This window comes from Mustela nigripes, chromosome 6 (assembly GCF_022355385.1).
Source record: "Mustela nigripes isolate SB6536 chromosome 6, MUSNIG.SB6536, whole genome shotgun sequence".
NCBI lineage: Eukaryota > Metazoa > Chordata > Mammalia > Carnivora > Mustelidae > Mustela > Mustela nigripes.
Genome location: NC_081562.1, coordinates 17,571,394 through 17,596,892, shown reverse-complemented (window position 1 = coordinate 17,596,892; position 25,499 = coordinate 17,571,394). Strand labels below are relative to the sequence as shown.

The window sequence follows — 25,499 nt, the reverse complement described above, 5'->3', positions numbered from 1 at the left end:
GCAGAGAGAGAGAGGAGGAAACAGGCTCCCTGCTGAGCAGAGAGCCCGATGCAGGACTTGATCCCAGGACCCTGAGATCATGACCTGAGCCGAAGGCAGCGGCTTAACCCACTGAGCCACCCAGGTGCCCTGAAAATACTGATTTTGAGCTTTGGTTTTTTTCAGTAACTATCAGAAACAGCGTGCAAACAGCTGTTGCTGATGTGGATGCCGTAAGCTGCTTGCTGGGACTGGAGAAGCAGTCTGTGGCTGGAGGGGGCCTCAGCTGATGGGCTGCTCCAGCATCTCTCTTTCCAGCCCCGTTGGGCAGCTGTGGGGGCGTGGGGATATGAAGGAGTCAAACTGGTCTTCATTTTTTAAATTTATTGTATTATCTTTCCTTTGTAGAATTGACACAGTGTTACATGGTTTCAGGCATACAGCATGTGATTTGACTGGTTTGTACATTACAGTGTACACACAGCAAGTGTCGCTGCCGTCGGTCACCGGACACCATTACAGTCCCGTCAGCTGCCCTCCCTCTGCTGTACCTCCCGCTCCCCTTCACCCACCTTGCCCATCCCCCTTCCTCTGGCCACCACCAGTTTGTTCTCTGCATTTATAGCTCTGTTTCTACTATTTTTTCCCCCAGCTGGTTTTTATTTTGTTTGGTCATTTTTTGAGAGAGAGAGAGAGAGACAGCACAGGCAAGAGCAAGTGGCCTTTGGTTGGGGAAGCGGCAGAGGGAGAGGGAAAGAGAGAATTCCGAGCAGGCTGCACACCCAGGGCGGAGCCTGACACAGGGTCCGGCTCAAAGACCCCCAAGATCGTGACCTCAGCCAAAGTCCTGGATGCTTAACCCGCTGAACCTCCTAGGCGCCCCATAGGACTGGTTTTTAAACATAACAGCAGCACTTGTAAAAGGGAATGTTTTTCTTAAAAGAGGAATACTTTGGGGGTGCCTGGGTGGCTCAGTAGGTGTGGAGCTTACTTTAAAAAAAAAAAGAAAGAAAGAAATAGTACTTTGTTCAGATCAAGACTAGGTACTTGATAAACAATATTGCTTATAATACTGGATTAAGTTTTTATTTTAATAAATTTAGTTTTGTCCACCACTCCTCTACAGAAGCCCTGAGGCTTAAATTCTATTCTTTAAGACTTACTGTATAAACATTTCTTGTAGATTGGCATAAACCCAGGACTAATGGCAGCTTACAAAGGGCATCATTACCCTGGACCTGGAAACCATTTTTGTAAGTAATTAGTTCTTTTAAATTATTTTACTTTTAAACTAGGTATCTCTGTTAATAGATAAATTAAACTAAATTGTGTGGTTTTTTGTTTGTTTGTTTTAAAGATTTTATTTATTTATTTGACAGGCAGAGATCAGAAGTAGGCAGAGAGGCAGGCAGAGAAAGAGGGGGAAGCAGGCTCCCTGCTGAGCAGAGAGCCCGATGTGGGGATCGATCCCAGGGTCCTGAGATCATGACCCAAGCCAAAGGCAGAGGCTTTAACCCACTGAGCCACCAGACAGAGTGGCAGGCAGAGGCAGAGGGAGAAGCAGGCTTCCTGCTAAGCAAGGAGCCCGATGTGGGACTCGATCCCAGGACGCTGGGATCGTGACCTGAGCCGAAGGCAGCCGCTTAACCAACTGAGCCACCCAGGCGTCCCCAAATTGTGTTTTTTTAAGAGAGGTTGTTCATAAAAAGACATACATGTTTTCTGTGCATATGTACACAAAAATAAGTGTTTTGAAACTTTTTGGTGTTTTTTTGTTCACACTTTGGTGTAAGAGAGCGGAGGGGCAAGGAAAGCAGTACTCCCTCTTTTGTTTTGCTAATAGTTTTATAGGCATTTTACTGCATTTTTAAATGAATTTTCCTTTTTACTTGATATCTGCAGTGATAGTAACAATAGTACCTCATTGTGCCCATGCAGACAGATACTGACCTTTCCAGATTTCTGCTTATCCTATTTCCAGGAGAGATGAAATGCATTGATCACTGTAATCAAGTTGTATTAGTTAAGAGACTTTGTGATTGGAGACATTCTCTACAGATACTTTATATCTAGCAGCGTATAATATTAAAGAGCCTCATACTTGTAGAGTGAGCTTTGTTTTTTTTTTTTAATATTTTATTTATTTATTTGACAGAGAGAGATCACAAGTAGGCAGAGAGGCAGGCAGAGAGAGAGGAAGGGAAGCAGGCCCCCTGCTGAGCAGACAGCCCGATGCAGGACTCGATCCCAGGACCCTGGAATCATGACCTGAGATGAAGGCAGCGGCTTAACCCACTGAGCCACCCAGGCGCCCTAGAGTGAGCTTTAAAACCAAGTATAACTACTGTTACCTTCTATGTAAGTCCACTTACCAACACCGCCCAATAGAAAAAGGCATGCAGTAGTTCCTCAGGAAATACTAGTCCGTTAGCTTAGAGTAACATTAAAAACATTTAAGACAAAAAAGTACAGTAACGTGTTTTTGGAGCTAAGGACATACTATCTCCATTATTTTAAAAAAATTTCTGGAAAAGTTTGAACTTCCATTTCTTCCACTGTTGGGGTGTTTGAATGTTCCGGGTCTCTTGGTGTATATTTATTTGTTTAAGTTATTCTGGGGCACAGGAGGCAGTTACTAGAAAGGAAAACAAACCGTTTCAAAGTTTCCTACACTGACTAGCTCTGTATTTCCGACAGCCGTTTACCTTAACTTCCCTGTGAAAAGGAGATAAAAATAGTAATTAAGATCTCATAAAACAGTTATCATTAAATGAGATAATCCATGCAGAAGGCTTTGCACACAGTAATTGCTTGATACGGTATTTGACCCATAATTTTTTAAAATATCCTAAACCTTTTATTTAATTTTATTATTATTTATTTATTTATTTTTGGTGATTTCAGGAAAAATGCAGACTACCACATCAATTCATGGGGCAAAAACCTCTGATCTCTGTGGAAATAAACTCAAATCTTATTTTCGCAGGGAAGTGTCTGTTTATGTCCGGCCTGAGTGAGGTCCAGCTGAACCATATGGATGATCACACTTTACCGGGGAAATACGGTATTGGATTTACCAATATGGTGGAAAGGACAACACCAGGCAGCAAAGATCTCTCCAGGTAATTACATTTATTTTTATAGGTTGGAACCTAACCATGCAGTTGCCTCATGTACTCTAGGGATACTATATGTACCTAGTTGAAGCTGAGCTTAACATGTAACATAAATCAATCTTTTATTCACAGCTCTCTGAATTTAGCATATTATAAATATTGCCGTACTTGTATCTTGACTACTTTTTAATTCAATTTTAGTAAAGAATTTCGTGAAGGAGGACGTATTCTAGTGCAGAAATTACAGAAATATCAGCCACGAATAGCAGTGTTTAATGGAAAATGTAAGATTTACTTTTAAATTTTATCTTTTTTCTTTGCTAACATTATGGGCAATGTAAATATGTTTGTATTTCATTTTAGGTATTTATGAAATTTTTAGTAAAGAAGTTTTTGGAGTTAAGGTTAAAAACTTAGAATTTGGACTTCAGCCCCATAAGATCCCAGACACAGAAACTGTAAGTCCTTAAAATTACATTTGTAAATCAGCTAAAAAGAATTTTTTTCTAGCTAACTTCCCTTTTTTATTTGTCCTATCCATTGTAATTGATGCCATGGGGAAAGGGAAAAAAAAAAAAGCACTGGATTTCGTTGAGTCATAGTTTTATATCAACTCAAACTAATAGCTGCAAATTAACTCAGGTACCATTATTTAAAAAAAAAAAAAAGAAAGAAAAAAGAAAGGTTTGTCATATAAAATGTCTTACTGATATTATTTGGTTAAAATGTTAGAGAGGGGCTAGCTAATGTACATTCAAAGTCTATTTAGTGGATTTTTTTTTTTTAAGATATTTATTTATTTGACAGAGAGAGAGAGATCACAAGTAGGCAGAGAGGCAGGCAGAGAGAGAGGGGGAAGCAGGCTCCCTGCTGAGCAGAGAGCCCGATGCAGAGCTCGATCCCAGGACCCCAGGACCACAACCTGAGCCAAAGGCAGAGGCTTTAACCCTCTGAGCCACCCAGGTTGCCCTAGTGGCGTATTCTTAACCAAATTCAAGTAAATTAGCCTTTATTCGGTATGAAACAAATATGTAAATAAAGACATGCTCCCGATTAGTGAAACTGCTCATCACCCCCTGCTTGTATATCTTAGCCCAGTTTAATTTTAGAGCCATATAAATGGTACACAGTCTAGTTGCAGACAGACATCCCGCCAGTCCGACTGGCACAGGGTGCTGTTGACTATGGTCTTGTCCCTGAAGGCGTCATGAAGTAGCAGTGGTTTTCAAACTCTTGTCATTTTTCTATATAGAGCTTCTGCAGACATTTGGTTCAAAGATTGCTTCTTAAATGTAGTTTTAAGTTTTGTTTATAACTTTGAAAAAACAACATTCGTGCATGGACCCATGTGTTCTAGACAGTATTTTAAATGATGGAGAAGCCAGTGTGCCAACAGGTTTTTGCAGAGACCTCAGAGTGAAGTTTCTGCCGCTTCCATATGTCTGAACATCTCCTTTAAATTTCTTCTGTTTTTAACTTGTTATAAATATGTGATTGATAAAGTAGGTGGTAGCCCTGGTCTTTATTTAAACCGAGGCTTATACTTGTCTACTTTGGTAAAATTGTAAAGGAGTCCATTGCTTTCAATAAATTACTGCATTATTGTCCGTTAAGAGCCAGATAAGACTCAGGTACATCTCTTGGATATATGTGACCGTAATAGTGCAATACCATATATATATATATATACACACATACATATATATAGTGAACTTGAATCTTATCACGACAGGTAGTTTTAGGTCTTACGATGAGCTGGGAGTACTTGTATCTTCTATAATTTTTTCTTTGGTATGAAATACAGTTATTAATGATGTTAGTGATTCAGCTTTGAAACAAAAAACTACTTTTTCAAATTTCTGGATCTTTTTTTTTTTTTTTTAAGATTTTATTTACTTGAAAGCACAAGCACAAGCAAGGTAGGGCAGGTGGAGGCCAGAAGCAGACTTTCCGCTGAGCAGGGATCCCAACTTAGGGCTCGATCCCAGGACTCCAGGATCATGACCTGAACTAAAGGTGCATAAATGACTGAGCCACCCTGGTGCCCTCTGGATCATTTTATTTTATTTTATTTTATTTTATATTTCATTTATTTCAGACAGGGGAGAGAGAATGAGAGAGCACACAAGCATGAGGAGGGAGAGGGGCACAGGAAGACGCAAACTCCCTCCTGAGCAGAGAGCCCGATGTGGGACTCCATCCCAGAACCCTGAGATCATGACCTGAGCCCAAGACAGACCCTTAATAAACTGAGCCACCCAGGCGCCCACCCGCTGGATCATTTTAATTGAAGAATATTTTGGGATGGGAAAATGTGCTATTACAAAACCTGGTAGCATTTGCACCTACATATCTTTATGAGTCAGGAGTTTCTAAATGCTTTCTGAACAAAACAAAAGAAATAATTTGTTTTTTATAATGTTACAGAGGCCAGTATAAAAATTGCAAGAAATTGCAACTGGAAATTCCATAGCCCAGCAGCCTCTCTCTTTGAAATATATGTGATGTATATTATTACATATTTTGTAATCTGTGAAGGACAGTTGCCATCCCAAGTGATAAATGCGAATGCCTTTCTCCTCTGTCATTCTACTTCTATTAATTTATCCAGCTCACACATACTCAAAATTAAATATATACAAGGTTTTTCACTATAGCTTGTAATAACAAAAGACTGGAAACGGCATGCCTGGGTGGCTCACTTGGTTAAGCAACTGCCTTCGGCTCAGGTCATGATCCTGGAGTCCCGGGATCGAGTCCTACATCGGGCTCCCAGCTCCACGGGGAGTCTGCTGCTCCCTGTGACCTTCTCCCCTCTCATGCTCTCTCTCTCAAATAAATAAATAAAATCTTAAAAAAAAAAGACTGGAAACAACCTAAGTGCCCACAGATGGGGATTGGTTAAATAAATATGCAAGTACTACATAGCTATGAAAAAGAACCTCTTTTTACTCTAATACAGGTATCTGGTACAGAATTATCTCTGAATACACTGTTGAGTCAAAAAGAAAGGGAATAGAGAGCATGTTACCATTCATGTGTGTCTTAAGAAGGATGCGGGAGAATACATTATTAGACACATTTGATTGTGTTTTCATAGGTTACACCTCTGAAACCAGCAACTTTGATTGCCCTGAGAAGAGAACTAGGTGAATAGAGACAGCGTTGGGAGGGAAAACTTCCATTATATACTTTTGTGCCCTTTTGTACCTTTAGAACTGTGAACCATATGTTTACTGTTAAAAAGACAAGACTGTTAATTGATAAATGAATGTGGGGCAGATGCCTCATTTTTTATTTATTGGCTTAAAGATAAGTAAATTTTACAAATTTGAACTCAACCACAACTACGTTTATTGAGTTTGCATATATTAATATGTGGTAAGCATCGTTATTAACCCAGAAAAAGATAAATTTTTTCATCTCTATGTGAGTAGATTCTGTGGACTTGTAAGATTTATGTAACTATATAATTTTTATAATTCTAGCTCTGCTACGTTATGCCGTCATCCAGTGCGAGATGTGCTCAATTTCCTCGAGCCCAGGACAAAGTTCATTACTACATTAAGCTCAAAGACTTGAGAGATCAATTGAAAGGCATTGAACGAAACACAGACGTTCAAGAGGTGCAGTATACATTTGATCTGCAGCTGGCCCAAGGTGTGTTCCCTTCTGCACCCCACTTATCTGTCTCGTGGATCTGTACATTACAGGAAGCATGTTGTGGATTTAAAAGTAGAAGAAAAGAAAAGTTACATTTGCAGTCAGTGCTCTGACAGTAGACATTGGTCACTATTAAAAATCTCCGTTTACTAAAGTCTGTTGTGGGGGCCCCCTGCAGATGCTAAGGATACAGGAAGCATCGTCGCCACCTGAAATTAAAATCTAGTAGGCTTTTACAGTTCCTATGAGTTAATTCAGTATATGTTATAAAGAGTTCAAAAGATGATAGTGAAAGATACATTAGTATACATGACCTGGAAAGAGATTTGTTCATGATGACTTCTGAATAAAGCTAGTTTCAGAACCATTGTACAAAATCAGTTTTAAAGAGCTTTTATTCTCCTCGCAGAGGATGCAAAGAAGATGGCTGTTAAGGAAGAAAAATACGACCCAGGTTATGAAGCAGCGTATGGCGGTGCTTATACAGAAAATCCGTGCGCTGGCGACCCCTGCAGCTTCTCCTCCGGGGGGCTAGGTATGTTCCCGTCCATGTGTATGTTCCTTTCCAATGCTTGGTTTTGTCAGGACTGGGGAAGGGGGGGTGGTTTCTTTAAGAGAATGAATTGTTGAAGCTTAGGAATGGGACTATGAAAATCTTTTCAGTGGCCAGTAGTGGAAGTGTGCTGGTGAGCTGACGTTCCGCCACGCGCGTGTACAGCGCATTGTCTCTGAGTCACCGAGTCGTCCCAATCGCATTCCCTCCGTGAATAACTGTGAGGCTTCCTCAGTCCTGTGTCTGCCGAGAGAACAGAGATTGTTCGTTGTAGTCAAGAAGCCTGTGTGACTACTTTAATAGCAGTTCCCCTTCGCTGGACTGCTCAGACCTCCTGATTGAATCCTGTAACGTTTTCAGGTAAAATAAACGGACACTAACATTCTTTTCTCCCCGGCAGCTGACAGTGCAGAATCAACTTTCGGTGACATTCCAAATGGGCAGTGGATGACTCAGTCGTTTACAGACCAGATTCCTTCCTTTAACAATCATTGTGGGACGGCAGAACAGGAAGAAGGAAGCCACGCTTAAGAGTGGTGCTTCTCAGCTCTGCCTCGTGTCGCCGTTCTGTCGTCAAGAAGTGGCCCTCACTTGGCTCACTGAGGCATTTTATTAGTACTTTGCTCTCTGATGGGAGGATAGTACAGTTGCGTGATAGAATCAACTGTATGAACCTACTAAGTAAGTTGGGAAGGAAAAGGTAGGGTTTTTTGTGTATGAGTTTTTGTATTTGAATTAACCATCATTCCAGCTTTTTATAAACTATACTTCGTTTATGAAGAAACTGATTCTCCTTGGGGAGTCACTTTTAATCTGTAATTTTAAAATGAAACAGTCTGAATATTTATACTTGATTATTAACTGTGCATAAACTGAGATACCCATTATTCCTTTTATGCCTAAGAAGGGCCTGCTAGTAATAATTACCCCTGGTAAAGAGGCAGATGTGTTCTTTTTTGTATATGAAGTCAACCCACAGTGGAGTCTCATTTGGTGGTTTTTAGCGGTGTTTGATGGGCTCCCTGAAGCGTAGTCACGTTCACACCTCTTGGCCTCACCAGTGGGGAGCGTCTGTGAGAGATGCCCCGCAGCGGAAATGTAAAGTGTGGCCTTCCGGCAGCAAGGCTGGCCTGGCCTTCTCAGACAGGGCCCTGCAGCCTGGCTGTGGCCTCCTCCCGCTGGGTGTTAATCCTCTAGTGTAGGTAGAAACTGTTGAGCTGGGATGCTAAATTCCAGAGAATGCAGTAGACCTTTTTTAAGTTTGTTCCTTCCTCTGTGTTTTACTTGAGTGACCTACATTTGATAGGGAGGGAACTGAATTTCTCTTACAATATCGGTCGCCATGCTACTTTTATCCTCCTTGGCTTTAAGGGTATAAGGTGGAAAGTGGTGAGAAATGAGCTCTTAGGCTGAGCAACAGCCTACTGGAGGTGTTCGATTATCTTATTTAAATTGGTGCTTTATGTACGTGAGATGTATTAAGATAACAATTTTTCATGCTGGGTATATCTAATCAATAATTTAAGAAAATCTCCACATCATTGTCTGTTGCTGTGAACTACGTGGGCCTCTTGGCAGGGTTAGTTTGAAGTAACGTACCTTTGTGATTTTCTAATGCCTTTTCCATGGTGCTATGAAGAGTCCAGACTAGTAGGCCTGGTGGATAGTAAAGCTTGGTATTCAGAAATGCCATTTGCAGTTACTCCTGGTCACTTCTGAATGTCCTGATGTCACACATACCCAGGGAGCATGCTGTTTTTCAATACGAAAATATTTATGAGGTGTTCTTTTTTTTTTTTTTTTTTTTTTTCCTAAGAGATTATATGGCCTGTTCTCTGTATAATAAGAGAAACAAAGTCTTGTGAATCTTAACATGCCTTTTAGCTGTGGCTGTGATGGATTTTCTATTTCCCTTAGTCTAGGTCAAGCTGTGTCAAAGTTACTCAGCCCATGTTCTCTCACTCATGTACTGCACTGCCGTTTACATGGATGTTTTATGCGGGCGCTTGAAGTGCCTTGCATCAGGGATTAGGAACAATTGAATTATTTTTTCATGGGACTATGTAAAGCATGTAAGTAGGAATTGCTTTGGTATATAATGATTGTAGCCTTACAATAGTTTTGTTTTGTTTTAATTTGAGTGGAGAAAGTACCCTTTAAATTATGATGAACGCTCATTAGAGAAGGGGATTGAGGATTTTCCTAGCATACAATAATGGTGTTTTCCATTACCTACGGAAGATGACTAGTAAATGTTGATATATCCTCTACATGACTATATGAGACTTTTTCATTAAAAAATATTGAAAAAGTTTTTAAATTCATTTGGAAGTCTGATGGTTTTTACAATAAAAATATTAAGAATGATTATCCTAAGTTGCAGGTTTTTCTGCAGTAGGAGTGACTGGTATTCTTTCCCCCTTTACACGTGAGGTTGGTCTACCCTGTGTTATGTTTAACTTAGAGAATAACATATATACTGAAAATCATTAGAAAATCTGCAAATATTTTATTTTCTCAGACATTCATGTTTTAAATGCAATACATTGTTTTACAAAAGACAAGACTGGCAACCTGTTTAAAAAAAAATAGCTACATATGAAAAAATACATTTAGAAATTTTTAAAAATTGTGAATACAAGTTGTTGTTTAGAGTGTAAGCAAATTGCTGAAACAGAAACGGGTTCATTTCCTTCCAGCAGGCCAGCTCACGCACATCACCCCGATTTCCGTAACGGCCCCTGTCCTGGAGGAGTCCGTGCCTGCACGACCAGGGTACCGTTTGCACACATTAGTCTTTGTGGTTTACGTCGTAGATCGTGTGTGTTGAAGGTGCTGTTCATGAACAATGAAATAGGGCTACAAATGCACAACTCGACATTTTTATGTAGGAAATTCTTAAAATGTCAGATTATATCAGCTGTTGCGGTGATTGAGTTTAAATATCCCTGCAGGGTCAGGAACAAACCAGCTCTCCCATAAGTCATTGTGAACACTAGGGAAGTCCCAAGGTTTGTGTCTTCCATTCCAGTGGAGTAATTTTGCTTCCTGTAGAAAGTGCTCAGAATATCTGGTATCTGGATTCCAGCCTTCATGGTGTTTAGAAGAAAATAAGAGGCTTGTTAGAAAGTAAAATTTTCATATTGAAAATTGAATACAAGTCCATTATTTAAAAAACTAAGCAAATCAAAAAGTATGTAAGAATTTAGCACCCTAGGGACGCCTGGGTGGCTCAGTTGGTTGAGCAGCTGCCTTCAGCTCAGGTCATGATCCCAGCGTCCTGGGATCGAGTCCCACATCAGGCTCCTTGCTCGGTGGGGAGCCTGCTTCTCCCTCTGCCTCTGCCTGCCATTCTGTCTGCCTGTGCTCGCTCTCTCCACCACCCCCCCCCCCGATAAATAAATAAAATCTTAAAAAAAGAAAAAAAAAAGAATTTAGCACCCTAAACCTCCAAAATAACCACTGTTAAGAGTTTCTCCTGAAATCCTTCCAGTAACATTCTAACCCGTATACGTGTGTGTGTGTGTGTGTGTGTGGTATAGCACATGTAGAATGGATAGAGAATTATTAGTTTATAATTGTTTACTTACTGAGTTCCTTATTAAGACTCTCCAGGTTGTCTCTGTCCCTTCACTGACATGAGTGAACACCGAACAGGCTCGTGTGCACATTTGGCACATGTCTACAGATCCGTTGGGTATATTCTTGTAGATGGAATCGCTAGACTGAGGGTGCGTGTCTTACATTTTTGGTAAGAGGTTGCTGGACTGTCCCCAGGAGAACTTGTGTCAGTGTCCCTCCCACCAAGAGTTTACAGGCGTTCTCCTTTCTCCACGTTTTCCCTCAGAACGGCAGCATCTTCCTGTAATGATCTTGCTTTTACCAGATGGAATGCGAAGAGTAAGATGCACTTTCTAACACAAAGCTCTCCCGTTGGAATGTTATTCCTCTCATAAGGAATCACTTCGAGATGGTGCGTTTACCCTCATACTGCCATGCCATTGCTCAGCATGTTTTTAGAATATCTCTTCCAGAAGTACATTACAAATGTAATTTTTTTTTTTTTTTTTTTTTTTTTTTTTATTAGTATTCTCTATGGTGTTAAATTTCCTTTCTATGAAAGAGAGTTTGATATTTTTTTTAAAACTGAAAATCCCTTAAGTGGGGCACCTGGGTGGCTCAGTGGGTTAAAGCCTCTGCCTTTGGCTCAGGTCATGATCCCGGGGTCCTGGGATCGAGCCCCACGTCGGGCTCTCTGCTCGGTGGGGAGCCTGCTTCCTCCTCTCTCTCTGCCTGCCTCTCTGCTTGTGGTTTCTGCCTGTCAAATAGATAAATAAAATCTTAAAAAAAAAAAAAAAAAAAATCCCTTAAGAGAGGGTGAGTAGCTGGGGTTGTGTGCTAGTCCCTCTTAACACATGATGCAAGAAAGAAAAAACAAAAATCCATTTCCTACTATTCATAAACCCAGCTGTGAAGGCAGTCACAGAATAGGAGAGAGGTGTTTCAAGTTACCGGAACATAACTGGAATAATTATCAACTTCCAAAGACTGTACAAAGGAAATGCCTATGTGGGAAGAAGCACCCTAGAGTCTCCACTCAGCGGGACATCATCTGTCCACTCCATGATCTGAGGACTCCCTGTGGGTTTGCAGTTTGCCTTTATTTTTTTTTTTTAAAGATCTTATTTATTTATTTGACAGACAGAGATCACAAGTAAGCAGAGAGGCAGGCAGAGAGAAAGGAGGAAGCAGGCTCTTGGCTTAGCAGAGAGCCCGATGCAGGGCTCGATCCCAGGACCCTGGGATCATGAGCTGAGCCGAAGGCAGAGGCATTAACCCACTGAGCCACCCAGGCGCCCCGTGCAATTTGCCTTTAACTAAATATAGGTCCTACATTTTTAAAATCTTAAGCCTACCTGCTTAGACCCAAACTGAATACCCAGTAGTGTTACATGCTTTCTGCTTCCAAAACACCTGAAACCAGAATCATTTTTCAAATGATTTCTGGGTAGATTTACTTTGCAGACTTCCCTGATTCCAAAACTTTCGGGTCAGATGTAGTCTCTGTTCTACAAAGAAAAATTATTCCTTTCCCCTTAGGAAGATTCTGCCCCTTTCTACTAACCAATTAGATAGTTCATAAAACGTGATTGAAACTGCAAGTTCATAGAACGCTCTAACCTTTTCATCTAAGTTTCACGTAACTATTCCTACACAACCTTTTTTATAGACCTACAACTTTGATGGGATTTTCTGTACATTCATTACAGGGAAACATTGACTTTTGACCTAACAGTGAACCCAGCATTATTGTAAATCAAACCAGATGGAACATTAATGTCCTGAACTTCCTTGTGTTGCTCCTGTATGCATACAGATGCTCAGGAAAGTTGAGGAAGATTCTCGTAATGAGGCAGAAGCAAATCTATATAGAATCATCAAGAAACAGGAACCCAGCTACTATAGTTTTATGTGTCCCTTTTTATTTTTTTCTTTTTTTAAAGATTTCATTTGAGAGAGAGCACAAGCAGGGGACGGGGCAAAAGGAGAAGCCGGTTCCCCGCCGAGCCGGGAGCGTGACGTGGGCCTCCGTCCCAGGACCCTGAGATCATGACCCGAACTGAAGGCAGCCACTCAGCCAGCTGAGCCACCCAGGCAATCATGTGTCCCTTCTTTTGAAAGGGAGAGTAAAGGACATACCACCTTGCCGGTTCTGAGAATTAGAAATAATATTCACCTTTGTCACCAGAACCTAGCTCAGTCCTTGACGATGTAGAAGGTACTTAGTAAATACACATCTATAAGCCCTTGTCTCCAATTCTAAAATAACGCCCAAGTGTCTGAAAACGAGGATTTTTAATAACTTTTTTGGTAGCAAAGCCTAGATCCCACTCAGGGTATTGCATAACATGAATGTATGCATCATAGTACTTTTTTTTTTTTTTGATGGACAGAAAGGGAACACAAGCAGGGGGAGTGGGAGAGAGAGAAACAGGCTTCCCACTGAGCAGAGAGCCCAATGTGGGGCTCGGTCCCAGGATCCTAGGATCATGACCTGAGCTGAAGGCAGACTCTTAACAACAACGGAGTCACCCAGGTGCCCCTCACATTACCTTTTTAAAATTCAAAATCTTTCCCATTTCTAAACAGGTCTGGCCCAGTGCTTTGGGCTAAGGGATGGTGGCATGTGTTTGAATGAATGTGACTGTCTTCTGCATCAGGCTCTGTGCTAAGCAATTTACAAGTATTAGGTGATTTATTCCTTATAAAAACTTTATAAGATTCTATTAGAATCCATTTATAAATGGACAGCTAAGGCATAGAAAGATTGAATAATTTGCCCGACATAGGTCATAGCAAAGTTGGGATTCCAGTCCGTATCACAGAGCCTGCACTCCCTCAGTGAGGAATGAATAAAAGACTCACATGGTACAGAGTCAGGAAACAGCTTCTTAAAAGAGAAGTTGTGAGCCGTCTAAATACATCATAAACCATTATGCCAATTTGTTTGGTTTTGCCCACTGCAGGCTACTGCAAGAGGGCAATAAAGACAAGTGAAAAAGTTCTGACAGCGCAAGTTCTATTTTAGCAATAGGTGATGTTTACTGAGCACATACTCTCTTCTAAGCATGAATCTAATTGCTTCCCATGAATTCCTAGAAGCATACCTTTCAGGCCATTTCTATCAGCTGCATTTGTAGAATCTGAGCAACGGAAGGTTAAATAATGGATCACCTCCAAGATCACCTAGAGGATCTGAACTGAGGAAGCTGATGTTACAGCGCACTCTCCTGCCCTTGGGGCTCACGGGTCTATAATGTGTTGTGTTGTCTCCCTAAAATACTCACCCAGGTGCCTTATGTGCCACAGGGGGTTGATTGCAGAGTATTTCCCATGAAACACAATCAGCATTGGGGACGTGGCCACCCCGCCTCCCAGGGAGCTGCTGTAGAGATTTTCCCTAAGAAATGGAATAGAAAAGCAACATTTGGCCTCGAGGCGCACAGACTCAGGTAAAGTAGCATCTTCTAATTTTGAAAGATGCAAGACCATCTCCCGCTATATAATAGAAAGACGATAGTTTTTCATTGTCCCCCAACTTTTTATTTTGAAAATTGTCAGACTTACACAAAATTGTAAGAATACCACAAATTCCCATCTAATTCGTCTACACTCACAGCATAGCATTTTGCCATTTTAATTTTCAGCCTTTTTTAATGGCAAATACAGACCAAATTCCAATCCTACATTATATAGAAGACCTACTTACAAATTCAAGGTTATGATGATATTTTTAAATATCCAGATAAAAAAGGTGGACAGGAAATACAATGACATGTTTAATAGTGGTTTTGTTAGAGGGGTTTTTTTTTTCTCTTTTAAAATTTCGATAATAAAAAATGCTGCATTTAAAAAAAATTCCACCTTCAAAAACAAAGTTGAGTTTATAAAATAAGTCTTAAAAAAAAGCCTACATAAGGAGGAGCCCCTCAACTGAAATAAATGATTTTCAGTGGAGAAGGTTCACTAGGCTTCTGGTAGAAGACTTAACATTACATTACTAATTCATGAGAAAAAATGTTTGCATAATAAGATTCTGCAGGATCCTGCTTCCGCTGACATACCATCTGTGATTAGATTCTCATCTCCCATCCCCATCCTTTCTCATCAGTGCCTCTGTAAGAAAACCTAAGATGTCCGTGAACTATTTCTAACCCAAGTTACACCTAGAAAACTAACTGAACCATTGTGTTGCCAAGCATGGAAGGTGGCAGAGGGGTCTACACATACTCCACATTTTTTTGCATCCACTTCTCCAGTTGTTTGGTGATGCGCTGGTGCTTCCATTCCGTCATGTTGGCCACAATCACACCCGGATTGAACGAGCAAGTGCTGGGGCTTATGCCAAGGTCTTTTATCGTCTTCTTCCTGTAGTCCAGGTAGCCCATGTATGTATTCTATAAAGGGACAGCATATGCTTTTGACCAAATCATTCATTTCTGGAAAGTAATCATTTTCTTAAGCCCTCACCGTGTTAGGTCACCGGCCACTTCCTAGTGGCTCTGCTGGTTTTCTCGTTTCCCCAGCCTCACTGCCAGCACTAGAACTGACTCCTGGGACAGCCTCATGGCTCCAAATACTGTCTGCAGAGCCAGCCCTGTTGTCTCCGGACTCCCAGCTCCTGCCACATCTGCCAACACTGTCCCCTGGGGGCTTAACATGGCAGCTCCCTGTACACCCAAACACAGCTCCCAGTCCTGTCCCAAACCTGCTTCCTCATAACCTGCCCCACCTCGGTTCCTGGCAGCTCTGTTCTTCCAGGTACTTAGGCCAAAAACCGAGGGTCATTAGGATCTCCATGGCTCCTGCTCATTCACTTTTCATCCAAATCTGTCAGCAAGCCCTGTTGGTCTTGTCTTCCAAACCACACCGCCAACACAGCTACCTTCCCTGGTTTGGGCTGTCATTACCACTCAGGGTTTCTGCAAGTTTCAACTCCACTCTGTCTCTATGTCCCTCATCTGCTCAAAGCCTCTCTGGTGGCTTTCCATCTCAGTGTAAAAGCCGGAGTTCCTAAAATGGGCTGCCACACCCTGTGCCATCTGTCCTCACTGTCCTTACCTTTCTAATGACTCTTCTTGCCCACTTTCCTCTGCCACACTGATCTCCTTGTTCCTTCAATGCAAGAAAGATACACTTCTGCCTCAGGACCTTTGAACATACTGTCACCTCTTCTTGGAAGGCTTTTCCTCTATGTGCTGAGATGGTTCCCTCAGTACTTGATCACCCAATTTACAATACAGCTCAACCTGCACCCTGGTACTCTGTTAAATACTTCATTTACTGACTGTCTCTTCCCACTAAAATGTAAGCTACACAAAGGCAGAAATTTTCATTTGTTTGCTGTATCACTGGTACCTAAAATTGTCAGGCACATAGGGAGTTGCCTAATGGATGTGCCACAAGGCAAGGCACATTGTCTCATGCGCACGGGCTGTCCTAACTCTCCTCCGTGTGATGCTCAAGGTCACAGAACTAACGAACACACTCGAGCACTTTCTGGGTGTCAGGCAGGTTCTGGGAACTTTGCACACACTACCTCATTAATTGCATCCAATCCCTTTCCATGTATTAACTAATTTAATTCTCACAATCGCTCCACGAGGGAAGTACTCTTCTCACCTCTGTTGGACAACGGAGGGAGAAGGTGATTGGTAAGTAACTGGCCCAGGGTTTCAAGCTAAGTGATGGATCCGAGGTTTTGATCACGTCAAGGGTGGCCTGAAAGCCTAGGCCTCAAAGTGTGTCACATCTCTATTGTTGCACATAAAAATGACTTCCTGGAACGTTTTTTTGGAGAACAGCATTTGATTCTTAACAGCACCAAAAGCCATCCTTTTGGCTTTAGTATTAAATATAGGCTCATCTTTCCTCATTTCTTCCAGGGTAAAGAGATCTTTCGCCTTGAGGAAAATCAGTATTTTTCTCTATTGCAAATGGGGGGGAAAGTGGTGATCACTACTCTGAAATTAGAACCCAAAGTGCAGGGGGCCTCTTAGAGGAAACCCCCTGTCTTGGACAGAGAGTGTGGTTCCGGCCACCTACAGAACCAGGGTCCCTTCTGGAGCATTACGACAGGCTAGAACTTGGGCGTCATGGTATCCCATTGTGGCTCACAAAAAACAGAACAAGACAGGTACTGTTCTTGCCGTGTTTCAGACCAAGAGAGTGGGACCTGCAGGGTCATCATCCTGCCCTAGCCTCGGTATGCAGGGAGCTGGGGTGGACCGGGCAGCCCAGGCCCCGCCTGGGCTGGGTTCTCCAAGGTTAGATTATGACGAGCTGTGGGAAGGGAAGGGAGGAGAGCAGCGGGGGAAGACAGGAGCAGCGAGCCCACCTGTAGCCCCACAAATCTGTTCGTGTCCTGAGCGGAAGGCAAATCGCAGTCCCCCGAGAAAGCTGCCGCATGGCCCAGGGCCAAGGTGGTGTCATAGAGTTCTTGGATATCACCTGAATTTAGAAACACCAAGAGTTAAAATATTAGAGCATTTGTTTTAGAGCTAGATAGAGCCTTAGAACATCAGGCAGGCCCCGATGTTGCTCTGGAGGAAAAGTATGTGATCCCAATTTCAAGCAGCCTGAAGATGGACTTAATAACCTAGCTTGTCTCAGTTCAGAAAGGGGTTGGATGGTAAGCTCGGACCGGCACTGGGCCGACTTCCTCACTTCGGCTGCCATGTGGCTTGCACACCTGTGCTCATCTTATGTGCACATGGGAGACAGCAACACTGAAACACCCAAACCGAGCTCACTTCCGAGAGTGCCATCAGGGAGACTTTATTACCCTACATTTTAGGGATGCAAAGAAAGGGAAGACTAGGTTATTGACAGCTGACTTGGACAGAGTAGCTCCCAGGTCAGCTGGATACTCCAGGGAAGTGAATATCCACACCTGTCTTCAAACTATTCCCAAACTTCTAACCCTTTATTCTCCCCACTTGAGTACACAAGTCAGAATCACTGAGCACCTTGCTATTTGGAAAATGAAGGTGGTAAGTCACTCATTCTACTTATCAGCTGATCCTGTTTGTTCTTGGCCATCGGCAGTATACCTTGTACAATGACATCGTCGTCCAAATAGATGACTTTCTCATGTTGATGGATAAGCAGGGGGAGATAAAATCGAACAAAGTTCAGCTGTTAAAACAACAACAGAAGCGATGGTGAGCCTCAGCTGAACTCCAGGTGCAGAGCAAAATCCAACAGGCTGCAGAGATGCCTCAGCAGCCAGGGATGGGGGCCCGGGGCCACAGCCTGAGCCGGCAGATCAGCACCCTCCTAGGTCCGAACCCTCAGCTGTGGAGACAGTGACGGGACACTTCCCCTCTGTAACTGGCTACAGCAGCAGTCAGAGGCTTCCTTCCCGGTCTTTCAAGCCACAAATTGCCTGCTGTCCTCTATACTCGTAATTGGACTGCTGTCCACTAAATCAGCCTCACGCACATGCACACACGCATGCATGGGCATGGGCACAGAGGCATCCCGGCCACAAGTTCAACCTCTTAGCTCCGTGGACCAGAAAAAAAGTCAGACAGCATGAGCTTGGGTGGGAGTCGTGTAGTTTTATTAGCTGCACCATTTAATCCAAAATCCCATCTCAGCTCACACTCCAATAAAAAATATAAGGGATTGGGAAAAGAGCATGTCATCAAAGGGCTTAGAATTCACTACATTTTTGAGGATGGATTTCAATAACAATTATATGTAGAAGTTGGCTGCATTTTCTGTGAATCTGCCATCAATACCACTCTTTACGTAAGAAAGAGTCCCTTTGGTAAGAACTCTTGCAGTAAAATACCTTAGGATTCCCAATGTCAGGGAAAACAGTGGGTGTCTCCTGAAAATCTTAGTTGAACCTATGAGGTATATAATCTATCATGCTACTGTTTTTCCTTAGCCACTGGGATACCCTGGGCTGAATTTAATGTCCAGTTGCCGTACACACAACAGCCTGTGGGTTGGGAATATTTTTTCCTGGCCTCACTGTTTGGCCCCAACCCCCACCCCCACCCCTACAAGCACATTCACATACATAAATGCATCCTACATTTTCTTACACTTCATTTCTTCTTTAATAGTTTCATTATATTTATGTAAACCACCTTAAATTCTTCTGGAGCAGGTAGTTTATAAATTTTAAGTAACCAGAGCTTAGTGGAGACCTGACACTGCTTCAGAAATATTCCATCCACATCCCAGTGGCTGGTGCTCCACACTGAGCAAGAGTCTCACCAAAGACTGTCCCCAGCACATGCGTAATTCCTACTCACAGGCTGGAGCAATTCGGGCCTCGATGAGTCTGGTCTAATCTTCCCTTTGAGGACGATAGGGTTGAATTCCACGATTTTAAAGTTTATTTCTCTTAGTTTAGAATGTTCGATCCATTTTCTAAAGAGATGATAAAAAAAAAAAAAGAAAGCTCTAGTATACACCTCCAACCTTTCCTCAATTTGTCTGTTGCCTCCTTAGAAAGTTAAGAATAAAATGTGCATAACTTTAGTAGAATTTAGTCTATAAATCATTCTGATTTTTTTCTTTCCCCTCTGTCTGGCCCGGCTTCAGATCTTTCCTCTTTTTTACTTTAATTCGCATACCTCTGCAAAGGAAATGAAGCAAAATAGTAATACTCAAATATCTCCCCAGATCCACATAATCTCCACAGGAAACTGGAAGAACAAAAATGTTCCTGCCATGGGCTAACAGATTTATCAAGTTATGAAGCAGGACATTCAGAATCTTCTACTCGATGGAAGTCATTCTCACTCTGCTGTTTGGACTCCAAGGATGATTTGAAGTTATCCTTGTCTCTTTGACTCTGCCTCTCACTGTGCCTCACCTGCCGCCGCCTCCGACCCTCCCCTCCTGTCCCCAACATCTCCCCTCATGTTCACTCCGTCTCACACAATGTGTGACTATCCTTTATCCAATTCATAATACAATGCTTGGTAGAAATTCTCTCAAAATACAATTGTCAATGACTCAAGTCACACGTGGTAGCATTTGTTTTTGCTCAAAAATCGACAAAAGAGTTGATCTTCTGAATTGCATTTAGATCTGCAAAATTTGAACCATAAAACCAGTCATTTACACAATGTTTTATGTCAATTAAATATCTTTTTGTTTTTTTAAGATTTTATTTATTTGGCAGACCAAGATCACAAGTAGGCAGAGAGGCAGGCAGAGAGAGAGGAAGGGAAGCAGGCTCCCTGCGGAGCAGAGAGCCTGAGGCGGGGCTCGATCCCAGGACCCTGGGATCGTGACCTGAGCCGAAGGCAGAGGCTTTAACCCACGGAGCCACCCAGGCGCCCCATATGTCAATTATATCTCAATAAATCTGGAGGTGAGGAGAAGTCGTGTCAACAAGAAAGACAATCCAACTGAAAAACTGGCAAGTACTCAAGCAACTTCTAAGTGGCCAAGAAATGTGGGAAAAACAGTGCTCAGACTCCCTAGATATAAAGGGATCTCAAGGTAAACCACAAAGAGCCCAGACACCTGTCGGAATGGCAAAGTTAAAAAGACTGACCACACCACATTGGGGTGGTGGTTGTTACAGGGGTATGTTTACTTTCTGATGACTCACAAAGCTGCAACACAGGATTTGTGCAATATTCTTTTTTTGTGTTATACTTCAATGAAAAGAGGGGTTTTTGTTTTTAATTCTTTAAAATGGGGGTGGTGGGCTACACAACAAAAGCTGGGAGACGGTGCCTGCTCAGAGTCCTGGAGTTCATGCCCTTTTGTTCGAGTACAAACCCTTGCTCCGAACATATTACACACGCTACGCTTTGGGGTTTGGTTATCTGGTTTTCATACCCACTGAGAATTACACGACTGTTAACAGCAGGCTAAAGGAACAATATGCAACAATAGATGATAAGAAAAGTGTGATATGAGACAGAAAATCTAAAACGTATACACAAACCCTCAAAACCCACAGGAGCCAAGGACCATTTAGATTAGGAGCGAGTGTTTTCCGTATCTCAGTACCTCCAATTCGTGCTAGGACTTAAAAATCTAATTGTAAAAATCATACATAAATACATTTTCAGGGAGCCTGGCTAACTCAGTTGGAAAATCTTGATCTTGGGGTCATGAGTTCAAGCCCCACATTTGGTGTAGAGGTTACTAAGATAAATAAACTTAAGAAAAATAAATCCCTGAAATCCCTTGAACTTCCCTTCATCACTGATCTCCCCAGTCCCTCCATCCTCCCCAGAGATAGCCATTATTAACAGATGGAGATCTTTGGGGCCCTTTTTTTTTTTTTTTTTTTTTTTCAGAAACACATATATGTACATGTACACATTTATAGTTTGGGTTGGGTTTCCTTTTAAGAATGTTTTAAAAGAGGGGCGCCTGGGTGGCTCAGTGGATTAAGCCGCTGCCTTCGGCTCAGGTCATGATCTCAGGGTCTTGGGATCGAGTCCCGCATCGGGCTCTCTGCTCAGCAGGGAGCCTGCTTCCCTCTCTCTCTCTCTCTGCCTGCCTCTCTGTCTACTTGTGATTTCTCTGTCAAATAAATAAATGAAATCTTTAAAAAAAAAAAAAAAAAAAAGAATGTTTTAAAAGATTTTATTTATTTATTTGTCAGAGAGAGAGAAAGAAAAGCACAAGCAGCACCAGCAGGGGAGTGACAGGCAGAGGGAGAAGGAGAAGCACCCCCCCACTGAGCGGAGAGCCCAGCATGGGCCATCTGATCCCAGAACCCTGGGATCATGACTTGAGCCCAAGGCAGATGCTTAACTGACTGAGCCACCCAAGCGCCAACCCCCTTTTTTAATATTTTATTTTTAAGTAATCTCTATACCTATACCCAGTGTGAAGCTTGAACTCACAACCCTGATATTAAGAGTCACATGCTAGGGGTGCCTGGGTGGCTCCGTGGGTTAAAGCCTCCGCCTTCAGCTCAGGTCATGATCCCAGGGTCCTGGGATCGAGCCCCACATCAGGCTCTCTGCTCAGCGGGGAGCCTGCTTCCCTTCCTCTCTCTCTGCCTGCCTCTCTGCCTACTTGTGATTTCTGTCAAATAAATAAATATTATCTTAAAAAAAAAAGTCTCATGCTCTACTAAGCCAGCCAGGTACCCCTGGTTTTTTATTTTTAAAGCTATAAACTAACTTGTTTTGTGCCTCCCCCCATTCATATGTTGAAACCTAATCCTCAGCGTGAGGGCATTTGGAGGTGTGGTCTTCAGAAGGTGTTTAGGTCCTGAAGGGTGGGGCCCTCATGAGTGGGATTAGCGTCCTTACAACAGAGACCCAGAGAACTCCCTTAACCCTTCCTCCACGGGAGGACAAATGCAAAATGCAGCAAAAATGCAGCTCTCTATAAGCCAGGAAGCAGGCCCTTACCAGACGTGGAATTGGCAGGGGCCTAGATCTTGGGCTTCACAGCCTCCAGAACTGTGAGAAATACATTTCTATTTTTGTAAGCCTCCCAGTCTGGGACATTCTGTCCCAGCAGCCTGAATGGATCAGACATTTGTAGAATGGGTCATAGCACATGAGATATACTGCAACGTGTGTCTCCTCCTGGCCGATAGATCATTGTCAGTATACCCACATTGCCTTCTCTCTCTTCTAATAGCTTGGTCATCTCCATAGTTTGTTTCAATATTTTTCTATTGATGGACATTTAAGCACTGAGCAATTTTTTTTTTTTGCTATTTCATATAATGCTGAAATTAACACTGTTGTACCTATATTTTGATAATATTAGAATTTCTGTACCAGATTCCGAGCAGTGGAAATGGTATGGTGAGTCAAACTATACATGCATATAACATTTTTTATAAAATTTAAATTCCAGTTAATTACCCTAAAGTGTAATATTAGTTTCTGGTGTACACTCTAGTGATTCAGCACTTCCATACAACACCTGGTGCTTATCACAAGTGCACTCCTGGATCCCCATCTTCTGTTTGCCCATTCCCCCGACCTACCTCCCCTCTGGGAACCAGCAGTTTGTTCTCTATAGCTAAGAGTCTGTTTCTCGGTTTGTCTCTTATTTCCTTCACTCTTTCTTTTTTCTTCCTCTTTCTTTTTTCCTTTGCTCATTTTTTCTTCTTACATTCCACATATGAGTGAAGCCATATGTTATTTGTCTTTCTCTGACTTATTTCACTTAGCCTAATACAATCTAGTTCCATCCACATCATTGCAAATGGCAAGATTTAATTCTTTTTCCTGGCTGTATAATACTCCACTGAATGCACACATCCCCTCTTCTTTTTTTTTTTTTTAAAGATTTTATTTATTTATTTGACAGAGAGAGATCACAAGTAGGCAGAGAGGCAGGCAGAGAGAGAGAGAGGAGGAAGCAGGCTCCCTGCCAAGCAGAGAGCCCGATGCGGGACTCGATCCCGGGACGTGAGATCATGACCTGAGCCGAAGGCAGCGGCTTAACCCACTGAGCCACCCAGGTGCCCCACATCCCCTCTTCTTTATCCATTCATCTGTCCATGGACGCTTGGGTGGCAGCCTTGATTTGGCTGCTATAAAAGGAGGAGTGCATGTGTCATTTTGATTTAGTGTTTCTGTATTTCACAGGTGATACCCAGGAGTGCAGTTCCTGGATTGCAGGGTAGTTCCACTTTTAACTTTGAGAACTCCATACTGTCTTCCACAGTGGCTACAGCAGCTCAATGCATACACAATTTTATTAGACGTTGCCATATTGCCCTCTCAAAATACGTTACCAATTTACAAAATGTACATTGTTTAACTAGGGGATAGGCATATGCATTTTCTTGCACTGGACTTTGTCCTATTTAATTTAAACCAACTCAATGTGTGAAAAATTATATGTCATCGTCATTTTAATTTGCATTTCCCTGTAATACATAATACCTTTTCATGTTTGTTGACCACTTGTGTTTTTTCTTCTGTGAATTGTTCATTGGTATTCTGTGCTCATTTTTCTACTAGATGCTTGTATGTTTAAAAAATTTTTTTGTAAGAATTCCTTTTATACCTTAGAGATTAATCCTTCATCTATAATACATGCTGAAAATATTTGGCCTAGTTTATTGTAAGATTAATTTCACTTACAGTGTTTTGCATCTTTTAAAAGTTTTTAGAGGTATCTGGGTGGCTCAGTCATTTAAGTGTCTGCCCTCAGCCCAGATCATGATCCCAGGGTCCTGGGATTGAGGCCCAGGTTGGACTCCCTGCTCAGCGGGGAGTCTGTTCCCACCCCTCCCCCACTTCCCTGGCTCATGCTCTCTCTCTCAAATAAGTAAAATCTTTAAAATGGGCAAATAAATACATAAATAAAGTTCTTGTCACTAATTCCAACACTTGAGTTCTTTTTTAAAAAAGTAAATCAATAAATTAATAATGTTTTAAAATATTAAGCAGTAAAATTTGTCCATGATTTTCTTATGATTTTTGGGCTCACAGAGTCATTTTCCATAGCAAAGCCTGCATTTTTTAGAATACTTTAAAATTTGATTTTTTGTTTATTTCTTCTAAATCCATTTCCAACTTTTTTTTTTTAGTGTGTTGTATGATAGGAAACAGATTGCTTAGCAGTTCAAAAATTATAATTAGTGATGATCCAGGTCACAGTGAAATATTATATTTATATCCTCCCAGGCTAAGAAAGCAGAGAAAAGAGAAACCATTTGAGAAAGAAAGACTTCCACATAACCTGCTTAAGGAATGCAGTTCTTCAGTTCATTAGACAATTCACTTCGGCAGAATGATGCATTGCCCTACCAGATTAATGAGGCTTTGCTGTAACTTCCCTAGCGAGGCAACACATTCATCAGGTCACTAAGTAAATCTCAAATTAATGCAAATGACATTTATCAAACCCCAAACACAGGGGAATCCATTTAAGGAAAGATAAGAAAGATGAAAAAGTAGAAAACTCCAAAGTCTATAGGGCACAAATTACCGGATTCGAGACAGTGTGTTCCGGAGTCCAACGACATAGAAGAGAATGTTGGCATCAGTGTTGCTGTAGATGCTGTTGATGGCAGCCATGGTGGCACCCATTCTCCCTGCCGCGGCACAAATCACCACAGGAATCTCCTCCTCCATTTCCTCAGGAGGCTCAGAGTCATCATCTGGACACATCAAAATCAGTGCCTTAGAACATGAAGGAATTTCAAAGTAGGGCCAGTTTAAATTGTGTTCCACACTCCTGGGGGAAGACAGCATAGTGTAGAAGAGACTGCCGACTGTTCTCCAACACCCAGCCTCCTCTTCTCTTAGAACGTTGGAATTTTACCTGGCACATTGCCAACCACAAAGGATCTGTTTCTCAGATTCCCTTGCAAGTCTGTGTGATCAAGTTCAGACCAACGGGCAGTTAGTGCAGGTATGTGGGCGACTACTGGGTTTGCCTTTGAAAAGAAATGTGCTGGCCTCCCCTCTTCCCTTTCCCCTTCCCATTGTCTGGAATGGGGATATGATGACGGGACTTCGGGCAGCCATCTTGGACCACCAGATGGAAGCTACCTATGGAGGACACCAAAACCCTAAGAGAGAGGGAATCTTGATCTGGGTCACTATGGAACAGACACATCACACTTTCACCTGAGAGCAAATAAACTTCTGTTTTGCTTCAGGCACTATTATTTTGGAGCTCTCTGACAGAAGCCAATCAGATAGCCTAAC

The 25,499-nt window shown here is 42.1% G+C and overlaps 2 protein-coding genes across 2 annotated transcripts in view; one reads left to right on the top strand and one right to left on the bottom strand.

The window, feature by feature from the left end:
- The window catches only part of TDG (thymine DNA glycosylase), a 25,485-nt gene extending 15,802 nt beyond the window's left edge, over nucleotides 1-9,683 (top strand). The window contains exons 4-10 of the mRNA XM_059402214.1: nucleotides 1,163-1,232; nucleotides 2,966-3,101; nucleotides 3,297-3,379; nucleotides 3,459-3,553; nucleotides 6,584-6,755; nucleotides 7,168-7,293; nucleotides 7,712-9,683. Of these exons, the coding sequence (XP_059258197.1) occupies nucleotides 1,163-1,232; nucleotides 2,966-3,101; nucleotides 3,297-3,379; nucleotides 3,459-3,553; nucleotides 6,584-6,755; nucleotides 7,168-7,293; nucleotides 7,712-7,842 (813 nt within the window). The 3' untranslated portion in view covers nucleotides 7,843-9,683. The remainder of the gene's footprint in view (nucleotides 1-1,162; nucleotides 1,233-2,965; nucleotides 3,102-3,296; nucleotides 3,380-3,458; nucleotides 3,554-6,583; nucleotides 6,756-7,167; nucleotides 7,294-7,711) is intronic.
- A 113-nt stretch (nucleotides 9,684-9,796) lies between these two features.
- The window catches only part of GLT8D2 (glycosyltransferase 8 domain containing 2), a 39,724-nt gene continuing 24,021 nt past the window's right edge, over nucleotides 9,797-25,499 (bottom strand). Inside the window, exons 4-10 of the mRNA XM_059402216.1 lie at nucleotides 24,775-24,946; nucleotides 19,143-19,260; nucleotides 17,925-18,009; nucleotides 17,210-17,322; nucleotides 15,103-15,269; nucleotides 14,160-14,272; nucleotides 9,797-10,400 (exon numbers count right to left, since the gene is read on the bottom strand). Coding sequence (XP_059258199.1) covers nucleotides 10,228-10,400; nucleotides 14,160-14,272; nucleotides 15,103-15,269; nucleotides 17,210-17,322; nucleotides 17,925-18,009; nucleotides 19,143-19,260; nucleotides 24,775-24,946 — 941 coding nt within the window. The 3' untranslated portion in view covers nucleotides 9,797-10,227. The remainder of the gene's footprint in view (nucleotides 10,401-14,159; nucleotides 14,273-15,102; nucleotides 15,270-17,209; nucleotides 17,323-17,924; nucleotides 18,010-19,142; nucleotides 19,261-24,774; nucleotides 24,947-25,499) is intronic.